Source organism: Odocoileus virginianus, chromosome 4 (genome assembly GCF_023699985.2).
Source record: "Odocoileus virginianus isolate 20LAN1187 ecotype Illinois chromosome 4, Ovbor_1.2, whole genome shotgun sequence".
NCBI lineage: Eukaryota > Metazoa > Chordata > Mammalia > Artiodactyla > Cervidae > Odocoileus > Odocoileus virginianus.
The window spans coordinates 69321681-69335752 of NC_069677.1; the positions used below are offsets into that span (position 1 = coordinate 69321681).

The 14072-nt window shown below is 43.1% G+C and overlaps 1 protein-coding gene across 2 annotated transcripts in view; it reads right to left on the minus strand.

The window, feature by feature from the left end:
* Positions 1 to 2645: 2645 nt before the first annotated feature.
* The window catches only part of CLDN18 (claudin 18), a 28138-nt gene continuing 16711 nt past the window's right edge, over positions 2646 to 14072 (minus strand). For both annotated transcript variants that reach the window (XM_020876020.2, XM_020876019.2), the window contains exons 2-5: positions 9860 to 10024; positions 9133 to 9250; positions 6382 to 6492; positions 2646 to 5370 (exon numbers count right to left, since the gene is read on the minus strand). In XM_020876020.2, coding sequence (XP_020731679.1) covers positions 5199 to 5370; positions 6382 to 6492; positions 9133 to 9250; positions 9860 to 10024 — 566 coding nt within the window. In that variant the 3' untranslated portion in view covers positions 2646 to 5198. The remainder of the gene's footprint in view (positions 5371 to 6381; positions 6493 to 9132; positions 9251 to 9859; positions 10025 to 14072) is intronic.

Below are 14072 nucleotides of genomic sequence, written 5' to 3' on the forward strand. Positions count from 1 at the left end.
GATTCCAACTCCTCCTTCTCCAGGAAGAAATCTCTGATTTCTCTTCGCAGTCCTATAGGAGAGGTGGCTATGTTTTCATCTTATTTGATCATTAGGTAGTAGTTGCCTTTACTATTGAATATTGTGGTGGTATACATATTGAAAACCATCACTGTTAGATCCTTTTTCTGTATCTAAATTAAATACTTTAGCTCAAGAATAGAACTGGAATACTTTTGAAGAATTTTAGTGACATTTTGTCTCCACGATATAGTATCTTGCATTTAACGCTAAACCAAAAGGAAACTCTGTTTATCCTCAACTCCTAATATGTCTTACTCATTTCATATTAATTTGGGGTATTCTGAAGAAAATACTCCCTTTCCTTCTTCAGCGTGGATTGGGAGGGATGATAAATCAGCCTGGTTTCAGCTGGACAAATGAAATAGTTTAAAGGAGGTTCTGAGGTGTCTGCAAATGCCTGAGAAGTGAAAAATCAAGAAAACTGTGGACTCTTCTCAGCACCCAGAGATATAGCTGAATGTTTGAGTCTGTGTGAGTATTTATGATTGAATGTTTGCAACTATGTGTTCTCTGAGTATCTCATCACAGGATGAAGGTTGGTGGGAAGAGATCAGGGGTATTGGAAGATTAAAGTATGTACAGCCCTAAATGTAGTATTGATAATCTCAATGACTCAATAAAGAAACAAAATAATGAAAACATGTTGGGGAATATTTGTGATGGATCCTTTCAAGGTCACACGACAGGTTGGCCATGGAGTCAGGACCAGGAGTTCAGGTTTCCTCAAAGACTGGATTCCAAGGCCAGTGCTGTCTCCAGTGAAATGCTCCAACTCTGAGATGCCAGGCATTTTGGCAAAAGGTGTGGTTGTTGCAGTGGGTGACCCTATATAATGTCTGTGGAGGCAGGATGAGGCTATTATCTAAGAAAAAGGAAAAAGAATTGGACATCCTATGGAAACATTGATTAACTGCCTTTCTTTTCTACCTCAATATGAATGACAGCAAAACACTAGCCTACTCCTCAGGATTTCCCAGGGATTTTTATGGGTAACAGTGATGAGGCATATTTTGAGCATGTACATTGTGACTTGCACACTTTGTTTTTGCACAGAGTCTTCAAAATGTCCCTAATCTTAGTTTTCTACTATCCAGTTTGGAAATCCAACTTGTTTAAAAACTGAATGTGAAGGTTTCTTTTTTTTTGTCTTGTCATTTTTAGGTTATAATTATCAGTTTCCCATGAGAATAAAACCAATCCCCCAGACTTTCCCTCTGTACTGTAAATGCTATGCTGTTTGGTAAATGGTCAGAGAGGTTCAGAGGTTGTGCCTCTAAGGCTTTTCTTGGGAGTTCAGGTTCAACCAAGGGGGCTAAACAATGAGGCAAAGCAGTAAGTGTCTAGTGCTAAGGACTCTGGGTTCCTAGAACACAGTCTTTGCGCATGTGGGCTCAGTCGCTTCAGTCACGTCTGACTCTTTGCGACCCTGTGAACTGTAGTCCACCAGGCTCCCACAATCCCTCCATGGGATGCTCCAGGCACGAATACTGGAATGGGTTGCCATTTCCTCCTCCAGGGGATCTTCCCAATCCAGGGGGTCAAACCCATGTCTCTTGCATCTCCTGCATTGCAGGTGGATCCTGAGGCAAGTGATGAATCTGATGAACCTCTATGTTTTGACTGGGGGACCCAGGCTTATTTAAGCTAAATACCATTGCTCTGGTTATAGGAAGAAGTTTAGGGATGGATGCATGACTCAAATAGTCCAATGAGTTTTATCAGGACTTTTTTCTCCTACAGATATCAGGAAAGTTTGGCAAGTTTCCCTAGCTGAAAGATGGCCTATGCCTGGAAATAAAAGCCATCCCTGCTATCCTATGGGGGCAGGTTGCCTGAGAAGGACACCAACTGATGGGAAAGCAGATGTGAGATGTGGGCAGAAAAAGGCAGAGTTTGATCCTATCCCTTGATCCAGCCTGAAACCTACCCTGGCCTCATATCCTAGCTACACAAGCCAAGGCCCTGTTTGTCTTAAAGTTGTTCAAGTCAGATGTTTTCACTTAAATAGACCCTTTACCTACATTATTCCATTAGCCTTATTATTATTTCTATTCTACAGATAAGGAAACTGAGACTCTGAAAAGTTAAGTGCTTTGCTCAAGATAACACAGCTGGAAAGTGATGCAACCTGGATTAGGGGTTGGGATGTTCTGATTCTGTAGTTCATGTTGTTCCCAAAGACTGCTGCAGCCTCAGCGACTACGGCTGACTGAGCTGGTCAAGCCAGCCCTTGATGTCCACAAGGGCACAGGCACTGGCTGTCTTGTTTTACTAGAACCTGGGCTGACCGATGATATTAGACATCCAAGCTGGTATACTCAGGGTCAGACAAGCTAATCCTGGTTTTTGGACCCCAAGCTGCATGCCTGGCAGCTCTGGGAATCCCTTTTTATTCAGGCTTCCCAACCTGCAGAAACTACTAACTGGACTGGAGCAGACCTGGCCGACCTCCAGGCAGCATGGCTACTGCTGAGAAGACATGGATTCTGCAAACAGAACACCCCAGGGAGAGGCACTCAGCTTTGAGGTGCTGAGGCTCCTAACTCTACTTTCTGAAGCTTAGGAAAAAAGAGCAGAAGCTGTTCAAAAGTGAGATAACGGTATCTTTAATATTTAAGTAACAAAACATGCAGGTCAATACTCAATGCATATACGATAAGACGGAGCAACAAAAAAAATTACAAACCACACTGTAACTACATGGAGGCTTTCAAACAATTCAGTGTTGATAAAGAACATGCTAATTAAAGACTTGACTGAGCCACACCTCAGGGCCTCAGAGCTGACCAGGACTTTGCACTGGTGGGAGGGAGAATTGATTGTGCCCACAGCCTTCAACTCAAACTCTGAGGACTCTGAACAATCACCATGTCTTACATTGCTCAGCTTTCTCTCTCTCAACCCCTACGTTTTTGGTGTGAATGCATTTGCTGACTTTATTATTTTTTTTAATTTTTAATTTTTTTTACAGTAGGTCTTTTTGGTTATCTCTATTTGAAATATAGCAATGTGTATAAGTCAATCCCAAACTCCCAATCTATCCCTCCTTCAACCCTGCTCCTCTGGTAACCATGAATTTTTTCTCTAAGCCTATGAGTCTGTTTTTGTTTTGTAAATAAGTTCATTTGTATCATTTTTTAAGATTTCACATATAAGAGATATCATATGATATTTGTCTTTCTCTGACTTACTTCACTTAGTATGATCATCTCTAGGTCCATCCTGATTTTATTTGTCCATTCTTTATCCCGTCTTAGAGTTTCATGAGTACTGATTTGGTCTTTAAACACTGCTGTCTCAGTGAGAGGGCTTCTCCAGTGGCTCAGTGGGAAAGAATCTGTCTGCAATGCAGGAGACTCAGGTTTGATCCCTGGGTTGGGAAGAATCCCTGGAAGAAGGAATGGCAACCCACTCTAGTATTCTTGCCTGGAGAATCCCATGACAGAGGAGTCTGGGGAGGCTACAGTCCATGGGATTGCAAAGAGTCAGACATGACTGAGGCAACTGAGCACGCATGCATGCATGTCTCAGTGAGTAGGGTCTCTGGCTTGGCTACTTGGGTTCTTGGTGAACATGATTCCTCTCTGTTTAACTGGCCATGGTCTGGAGTTCCCCTGAACATAGTCTTTCGATCCTGAAGATCCCTATGAATATTCCTTGTTTCCTTGGAAGCCACTTTCATATACACTATTGGCATGAGGACTTCCTCCCCCACCCCCTCAAATAATAACCCACTGGTCAGATTCCCTCAGTGGCAGTGCCGCTGCCCGACTAGGTAGTTTTGAGAGATTACCCTTACCACAGTTCCCTGGGGGGGGCCTCTGGTGCTGGGACGGGATACTGGTGGCCTGGAGGAAGGAGGTTAGGCTTTTGGCAGCAGTAACACAAATGCAGGGAAGGTGGGTCACTGCAGAGAGTTCTTGAACATCTAATGGTCCAACCACTGGAGGTGAATTCGGTGAAGGGAACAGCAAGTAAGTGCTACCCTCAACTCTCAGCGGCCTGTAGGCTTGTGAGTGTGGCCACATGTCACTGGGAAGCATTACATTCAGGCTCATCACTTTTCAAAAAAGAACTAGTTTCAACTCACTTCCTAGGACCTGCTGTGTCCCATTATTTGGTTTTTACATGGATTACACTGATTCTATCATCCATAACCAGAGTCCAGGAGACCTCAAAGGGAAAGAAATAGGATCAGTGAGCATTTCATGAAATTCAGACTTCAATGTGATTTTACCAAGTACAATACAGACAACATCAAAGCAATTATTTTTTCGTTTTCTTCTATTCATGTGCAGGGGTGAGGCTAATTCACAGAGACAGTGTATCATTTCACTAATACATTATTTATTCTAACTATATTTAGAATACCAAATATATTTAGATTATAAAAAAAATAAAAAGGAAAAAGAAAAAATCCTTTTCTTGTTCCTCCAGAGACTCTTTCTGGCCTGTGACAGAAAGAGGACATGCAGTGGGGAGTCCAGCAGATGTTAGCAGAAGTGGAAATGTTGGTTTCTGCCAAGTGAAATCCCTTTGGCTCAAGTAATGTTAAAGATCACAGCGTAAGAAAACTCAGATAATGAACTGCAGATATGATAAATATCCCCTTTCCCTATTTCTTCTTCAATCAGTGTTTATTAGTAGCCAAGTGAGGGCTGGGGGTGGGAGGGTAGGCAAAAATCAAATATCAGAAAATGATGTCATTTGATTGACTCATTTTTTCCTTTCAGAATTGTTCTGGGGGATGAGTTGGGAAATAGATCATCAATGGGCTGTCGGCTAGAAGGAGGACGGACATTTTGCCTACGTGATCTAAGTGATTGATAGGAATTCAAACCACATTCTATCATCAGATTAAAAAGGTTATGTCAAAAAAAGAGAAATAAGAGGACTGGAAGATGTGGGCTGTAGCCTCTAATGCCATATGATAACTCAGCTGTTTTGTGATGGAACATTTAGAGACAGAGACATGTAGCCAAGACCATCTGGCCTCACCACAGGGGAAACCAAGGCTTTCTAACTTCCAACTGTGAGTCAAAAGGTATGGGAAATCAAGGTAAAATTCCTTGTTTTGGGGTGAGATCTCGTTGAGGGGTTTCTTCTGCCCCTGCCTGGGCGACTTGGGGGGAGGGCTACACGTAGTCGTACTTGGAAGGGTGAGACTGTCCCTCATCCTCTGTGCGGGCACCCCCGTCATATATCTTCTTGTTTCTGGTGCTGGACTCAAAGCCAGTGCTGGCTTTGAAGCCTCCAGGCCTGTAGGCAACGTTGTGACCTGAGGCGTGGTAAGAGACGGCTTTGTAGCTGAAAGAAAAAGAAACACTCTATGACCAACTAGAGATGTATTTGGTAGCAGGACAAATAACCCGTTTTCTTTAGGATGTCTGACTTTTAGCACTGAAAGTCCAGTGTCCCAGGAAACACTTAGCCCTGGGTAAACTGAGAGTGCTGCTGTTTTGGGCTTTGGAACACTGGCTTTTTAGCCTCTGCAGTGGAGCAGAATTTCTTGCTTTGTATTAGAGCTGGGGGTTAGTGACCAGTGAGTTCCATCTGTTCATCAATTCAGATGAAGCTGAACCAGAAACAATGTTCAGGGGAACATGGTTATGCCAAAGAATCATAGAATTTGTAAGCTGATCAGTATGTATGAGCAACCCATCTCTGCTAATCTGCTCAGTATGTGGATGAGGTAACAGAGGCTCAGAGAAGGCAGATGAGTGGCTAGAGGTCACAGGACTGGTGAGCAGGAGAGCCAGACGGAGCCAGGGCTCCCAATCCCAGTCCCAGTGAGAGAAGTCCAATAGGTGTTCTCAGCAGTGGTACTACTAACATTTTGAAAGTGAAAATCTTTGTTGCAGGGGCCTATCCTATGCTTTGCAGGATGTTTAGCAATATCCCTGACCTCCACCCACCAGATTTCCATATTACCCAACCCTCCACTCCAGAGCAATAACAATCGAGAGTCTTTAGATGTTGCCAAATATCTCCTGGGGACCAGGGCAGGGTAAGGGGTGGGGAGAGGTGGAGAGGTGGATACAACTGCTCCCAGCTGAGAATCATCGAGTTACAGAATACTGGAGTTGGGGAATAGCCAAGAGGGCTGTTTCATTTTTCCTTCAATAGCATCACTTCTAAATCTGCTCAGGCTGACATATTCCTGTTCTGTTCTTTAGGCTTCCCCATAAAGGATAAGGGTCATGATCCTTCTGTAAATAGCATTCTTCTGTATACATATGCTGATTGTTCTGGCTGCAAATCATATGTTAAAATGGGCTTGGATCAAATGTCTGATTACATTGGGATGGGGAGACTCACTTGGTTTCCTCGGGGGCCAGACCCCGGCAAGCGATGCACATCAGCACACCCCCAATCAGCGTGAGGCCTCCAGCGACCCATCCCACGAACAGAGCTGCACCAAAGGTGTACCTGGGTGGGGAGACAGTGGCTATGAATGTGGCTGACTCTGCGCGGGCTCTACCCTGTGAATCTGGCCATACTCATCCTCTTGGTCCCCACTATTGGATTCCACAGCTACCCCAGATTGCCCCTGAACACACAGTCCTTTGGGTCACAGTCAACTGAATCAGGTGCTCTGAGATCATGATTGGAAATGAAGATACTCAGTAAAACAGTTGTGAGATTCTTATGCCCCTAACATCACTCAGGCATAGAATTCATTGTGAGTCTCTAACTTCAGAGAAACACCTTAGGAAAATTCCACTTCTTCCCTATTGGCAAAGGGAAGTGTCTTGAAGGTTTGGCAAGAGAAGTTCGAGTGATATGGGATCAGTCTCAAGTTATTATTTCAGAAGGAATTTTGGTCTCTTGAGTTCTTACTGTGGACCAAGAAGCTTTCATCATCTCTGACTCAAGTAACCCTGGTAACCATCCATGCCAGTAGGAGCATGGATGCTGTTTTTTGAAAGACCTAATGCGAAGAGACCATTATTTCTTCATTCATTTCTTTACTTACTTGGTCAACAAGTATTTATTGATCTCCTACTATGTGCCTCCTACTGCCTGGCACTGGGACAGAGGGGTGAACAAGACAGACACAGACCACACCCTCATGGTGCTTCTGTTCCAGCCCACACTGAATTCTAACCTGTGGAAGTCTGACTCTAAAACTGGTGAACTTCTCCTTGTGAATTACATCCAAACAGGATTATCTGAGAACAAAAATCTCTGAAGTTGCCTGTCCAAGAGACATGGGCAGGTTCTAAGGAGATGATGTAAGAGAGCAATGGTGGGCATTAGCCCTGGATCCCCGGTAGGAGGTGACATTTCCAGGCAGGGGCAGTGACACTAGGCATCCAGATACTGCAGACAAGGTGGGCTTTTCTAGGTAGGGTGACCAATCATCTTAATTTGCCCGTGACAGAGAAGTTTCCTAGGATCTAGGCCTATCAGTGCTAAAAGTAGGTAAGTCCCAGGAAAACAGTGACAGACTTTATTTTCTTGGGCTCCAAAATCACTGTGGACAGTGACTGCAGCCATGAAATTAAAAGATGCTTTCTCCTTGGAAGAAAAGCTATGACAAACCTAGACAATGTATAAAAAGCAGAGACATCACCTCGCTGACAAAGGTCCATATAGTCAAGGCTACAGTTTTTCCACTAGTCATGTATGGATGTGAGAGTTGGACCATAAAGAAGGCTGAGTGCCTAAGAATTGATGCTTTTGAATTGTGGTGTTGGAGAAGACTCTTGAGGATCCTTTGGGAAGCAAGGAGATTAAACCAGTCAATCCTAAAGGATATCAACCCTGAATATTCATTGGAAGGACTGATGCTGAAGCTGAAGTTCCAATACATACTTTGGCCACCTGATGCAAAGAGCTGATTGATTGGAAAAGACCCTGATGCTGGGAAAGATTGAAGGCAGGAGGAGAAGTGGGTGACAGAGGATGAGGTGGTTGGATGGCATCACTGACTCAATGGACATGAGTTTGAGCAAGCTCTGGGAGATGGTGAAGGACAGGGAAGCCTGGCATGCTGCAGCCCATGGGGTCGCAGAGAGTCAGATACGACTTAGTGACTGAACAACAACCACCACCCAGGGAAACCAGGATGAGTTGATCAGCATGCTTCTTAGTTGTCCTTGTAGTTAAGAGACCATGGGAGGACTGTAAAGGAGGATGAGGGCATCTTATGGGGATAATATCTTTCCCATTCTTAAAACAACACAGGAACACACATGGTGAATGGAGTTCCAGGGAGCCAGAGAGTAATGGATGCTCACACTCATTTGTCTTCCATGATGGTGTTGCTGGAGAAATACCAAGCATATCCACTCCAAAGATGATGGGTCATTTAGGTATAATATTTACATGGCTCTCCTAGAAAAAGATCTTTCTCCTTCAGGAATTTGCTGCTGCTTCTTGCTATGAAATACATTCCTTTGAAGTGGCTAAATGAAAACAGGTGTTGGAATTCCTCTTGCATCTTTGTAAAGTTCTACTCTGCTTGCGACACCAAATTACAGTGAGGTTTCATCTCCCTCTGCTAGGCTGTGACCTCCATGAGAACAAGGACTTTGTTGTTATTCCAAGAACTCAGAGTGATTCCTGGTGCACAGCAGGTGTTCGATACATTTGTAGAATGAATGAGTTAATGAATGAGAGAAAGAGCAGCCATACAAGGAAGAAACATCACTTTTTCACCTATATTGCACCTCACTCATTTCTATTCTAGCTTTTCCCTGTCCCTAGCTGGGTTCCTGTCACTGACTGGAGATGTGGGGTGATGCTCATTTACATGCTTGGGTTAACAGTGCCTGTTTCATTGCTACCACAATGGGGCCTGTGTAAGAGTGTTAGATAAATACTGTGAACTGTCGCTGTATTTCAATGGAAATGTCAGATCAGCCTCAAGTCATATCACCAAGGATATTTCACTGAAATGAAGTTTATGAATTTACAGATCATTGTTGATTTATGATATGGCATGGTTGACTCTGATAAATTTTTGCTATTTCAGGCGCTGACAGTCACATTAGGCATATGTGCTTAATCGGATTTTTACAACAATGTTCACTGAGAAATAGTGAGTCTAGATTAGGAGGTTACCTGGTCTGAACGGTCTGCACCATCCCCCCCATGCTGGTGTACATGCTAGCTGTGGACATCCAGAAGTTAGTAACCAGCATGTTGGCAAACACAGACACTCCAGCGATCGCACAGAGACCTGCAAGCAAAGAACAAGAAGACTCTGGAGTCAGCTTTAAAGGGATCACATTGTTTGTGAGGCAGTGTATGCTTACATGAGTTTAGATGAGCAGGTTGCAGAATACTCCATTCCTATAACAGAATGGTCAGTTCAAGCACTGATTACTGAATTCTCACTTTGAGTTGGGCTGTCTCTTATTTCTACTTGTGGAAGCATAGGTGTGTGTGCAGAAAGAGATTTTCCATCTCAGGACAAGGGGTCAATAGTACAAATATTAATATTTGGGGCCTGGTCCTTTGACAATGTCAAGGGCTCTTCCCTTAAAATCATTTTGTAAAGTCTCAACAAAATAATGCCTTTAAGGATAGAGTCATGAGACTATCTTAGAGTTGAGAATCTCCTATAATGAGGTGAGGCTGGCAGCTAAGAGGGACCTTAGCACTCGTGGTAATTCTGTAGAGTGCAATCGAGGCTTAATCTCAGATCTTGAAGCCCAGTGTGTAAAGCTCTTACCCATGTTCAGACTATGCTCAGTAGGGAGAAGCTGTGTTTTCTCTGCCAGAATGATTTTGTTTTGACATTCCCGGATGTGATTCTGAAAGAGGGATCCCCAGGCTCCTTGTTTACCTGCGATGATGAACATGATCCCAGAGGTGAGTGTCATTTTGGCTTTGGCGGAGTCATCCATGTTGCCAATACGGATGCACTTTAGGGCAAAGATGGCCACCAGGAGGCCAATGACACTCAGGATGATGCCCACGATCATCAGGGCTCGCACTGCCTGCAGCATGGCTGTGGGACAAGGGGCAGGACACAAGCAGACAGATAAGACCACCTCAGCCAGATTGATTAGGCTCTGGTTTAATACAACAGAGAAACCACAACCAACCAATACCAAACTTCAGAGAGGCAGAAAGCCCAGAAACTGTGAACCTTGGCATTGTTAGGAGACATGAAATTGTGGAAAGTGCAAAACCATCACTTACACTCCCCTTATTGATGAAAAACATGCACGCAGATGCCTATAGAATGAGAAAACTATGGACTGTTGGAGCTGAGAGTGTCAAGGGAATTTAGCTATTAAGAATATTAATTATTAATATTTCATCTCCCCATTTTAAAACCTGATAATCTGTGTTCCAAGAAGGGGAAATGGCTTGAATAAGGTGACATTAAAGATTATTGATAGAAAAAATTATTGATAGAGCTTATAGTAAAACTGGGTTGCTTTATCTTCCAATTCAAACATCTTTCTTCTCTAGTCTTTTCACAGGGGCTCAGTGATTCAGAGTTGTGTCCACTTCCAGAAAACTCAATTTAATTTATAGCCTATAATGGAGCAAAGTCACTAGATGATATATCAAGGGCACTGTATCATTGCCTCTTCCCAAAGGGACTATTAAGGTCATGGTGAGCTGTATTTGGGGCCTATATAAAAAAGATGATTATATCAATCTCAGGTCTTTCAGCACAACCACAGTTTATCAGCAGTTCCCTTTCTAGGAATCAATGGAAGTTCTTTGTCCTCTGGGGACTCTCTTGCAGTGACCTCCCCTCCAGATACTTCTAAAGTGGTTTCTAGTGCCTCCTTAAAGTGCAGTGAGTCTTAGTAACAGGTTTTTACTGAGTGAACCCCCGCTCCCATGACTAGACATAGGGATGACAATAATTAACAGGTCTCTGCCCTTGTGGAGCTTATACCAAAGTGGGGAAAGATGGTCTTCAAACATGTATACTACAAGCATAATGAACTTTACAAAAGGAAGACAAATGAGTTCTTGTGTCTTCTAGAGGGAGAGGCCACTAGATTGGCTAATTCTGGTGGAACAGAACTGAAGAACCACATGAAGCAAAGCAGAAAGCTCTGTCCTATCCAAGTTGTCATAGCCAATTGCTACTTTTAATTGAAAGCTATTAGAGAATTTTCAGACATTAAAAAACTGAATCCATATTTTAAAAACCCTACAATGTAGGTAATATTATTTAAAGAAATCAAAACTCAGAGGTTAAATAACCTGCCCAGACACACATATCAAAGGAAAAGCAGAGCTGGGGGGCAAACCTGGAGCTGTCTCAAAATAGTTATTTTCCCATCACAGTACATCGCTCTGAGGTACTTTATCCTGGAAAAAGAGGCAGAGTTCTGGCTGCCAGCAAGGCACAGGGTTCTGTAAACTCCTAATAGAATGTATCCTTCAAACTTGGAGACTCGGCCATAAAATGTCATCCTCTGAAATGGATGCTAAGAGTATATAAAGGAATAGTCTCCAAAAGTCATCTCAGGGAATTACCTGCCCCAGGAGAGTATTTATAAATGTGACTCTCAAGACAAGGAAGCCCTGGGAGAAATTCTTTCCAATCTCTTTGCAAAGATTTCCATCTCAAATACGGCCAATATCCATGGAACTGCCTGCTTATTCACTCTAAGATGTGTATCATAAAGCAATTTGTCATGATGGGAGAATTGGCAATCAATGAAAGATACTGAAAAGAGGAGAGGTAGATCATGCAGAATTCATTAAAGAGCCTCCTGCTGTGTCTGAGGAATGGAGCCCTGGGAACTTTCTCACCAGGTAGGGAGATGATAGAAACCAGATACTCTAGTTCTATGCCATTGACCCCCATTCCCTTGATTCTTCTCCCTAAGAAAACTTCTGATTTTAACTTTGCTTCCTTGCTGGGAAGAGATTTCTATAGGTATCCATCACCAATCTTGGTCCTGTTAACAACTATATTCCCAGGGTAAATGTGTTGGTTTACAGTGTGGATCAATCTTCTAGGATCTGACCATTCACTCCTGGGAGAACTAATGAACATTGGCATCTTGGGCTTTCAGCTTTCTGATGCTAGTGTCATGGTGACCCCAGGAAGCTGAAAAGAACTCATGAGGGTTTAAGAATGGCCTTTGGATCTACTCCTTAAGAGGGCTCTAGCATGTTACCTCCATTTTCCAATGCCTTGCCCAATGGCTTTGTTGGCCTCACACATACTGGGAACAAACACCCCATCCATTCCCTCACTGGCAAATGCAAGCATGTGTCATCTACTCATGTATTCATTTACATCTTTGTGTATTCATTTACATCTTTGTGTATTCATTCTCTCAGCATGTTGGTATACTCTCACAGTCATATGTTAACAGATTCATTCACTCATCCATGAATTCATTCATTTATTCATCAAGATATTTTTAAGCTCAAATTCTCTGCCTAGCTCTTCCCCAGGTGCTATATGAGGAATAAAGTTTCATAAGAAATAATCACTGTCTTCAAGCAGTTTACAACCTGGGAAGATTATATTTCCATTGGAAATACTGAACCTTAAATGTCTTTTCACCTTGGAAGTACCTTGGCTAAGAAATCATAATAGAGCCACTTTCTGACATCACTCATTGTGTGGTTCTAGTTCTCTTTCACACACACACACATACACACAATCAAGCTTCAAAACTGTGGTTCAAGAAGGTTAGTTCAGAAGAGGACATTTGTGGGGAATCCCCAGACTTCAGGAAATATCCTCAGGGCTCTTCTGTTTTTGAATGTTGCTACCAGAAAACCGGACATATGAGAGGAGGAAGAGACATTGACTTTCCTTCTATCTTGTCCCCATGGGCCTTTTATGAACTTCAAATATACTCAGAAGCCTATTTGAAGTTGTAATAACTGCTCTTGTTCTGATATCTTAAACCTTAAGCCATTCAGAGAACAAAATCTTTTTTCCATTTTGGGAAGCACCTGGCAAGGCATCTGGTTAAAACAACCAAAAGTCAATCAGCCAACTAACCATCCAACCAACGAGCCAAACAATATTAACAAAGTAGAATAAGGAAGGTCCCTTCCTCATTCTGTGAACATCATATTTATCCTGAGCAGGGATGGGGTCACCGAATCTCTTTCAATTGAGTGGTTCTAGTATTTAGTCTGGAAAATATATCATATATGTGCTGTGACTATGGCTGTGGCTGAGATATGTGGTCTACCCTGGCCTTGTTGGACTAGAAGGGTTGGTGATGCCCGCTGGTGGGAGGTATTAATAAAAGCTCTGGTCTTGCCTGGTGTGGACAGCAGCTGCTTCTGTGTATGCCACAGGAGCCCTTGGGTACTGGAGTCCCAGTCAGTCTGTTTTGGCCAGCCTTTGCCTTGGGCTCTCGGATGCCCTCTTGCCTCTGCTGGGTCAGGTTAAGGTCAGAAATAAGACCTTATTTCTTTTCTGCTTGCTCTTGATTTCTGGATTTCTGATCAACACTGGTACCTGCTTTGAATCAGGTCCACTGTGACTTTGAGCTCCTTTTTATTTAGAATCTCCTTCTATGGATAGGATTAGCTTACTCCTACCACTTTCTTTTAGCCTGTAGCTGGACAAAGACAACCCAGTTTTATATTTTGAGGAACCACCGTCAGAGCCAAAACTCTGAACCTGGACGGATGAATTAAGCTCTTCCTTGCTTTGGAGACCCCTTGAGGAGGGGTTCTTCTGAGGGTGGGGGCTGTGATGGGGGCAGTTGCCAGAGTGAAGGACTATGTTCTTTACTATTCACTGCTAGATGCCCTATGTTTAGTAATGACCGTGGAGGTGCATGGTGGTGACTGGAACTTCCTTTCCATCTGGAAGACTCTACCATCCAGGATTCTAATCCTTCTCCTTAGATACATAACCAGAGAAATGGCTCCCGAAGGAGGTACATTTCTCTTTTAGATACTCTGTGTCTTATTTGATATTCTAAGCAAGAGGCATAGGCTTATCAGCTGATAACAGGTGAGTCAACGGGCTCTATAGACTGATTCCCTGCACTAAAGGTGTGACTACAGCATTCTTTTCAATGTACAAAGACATATTATCA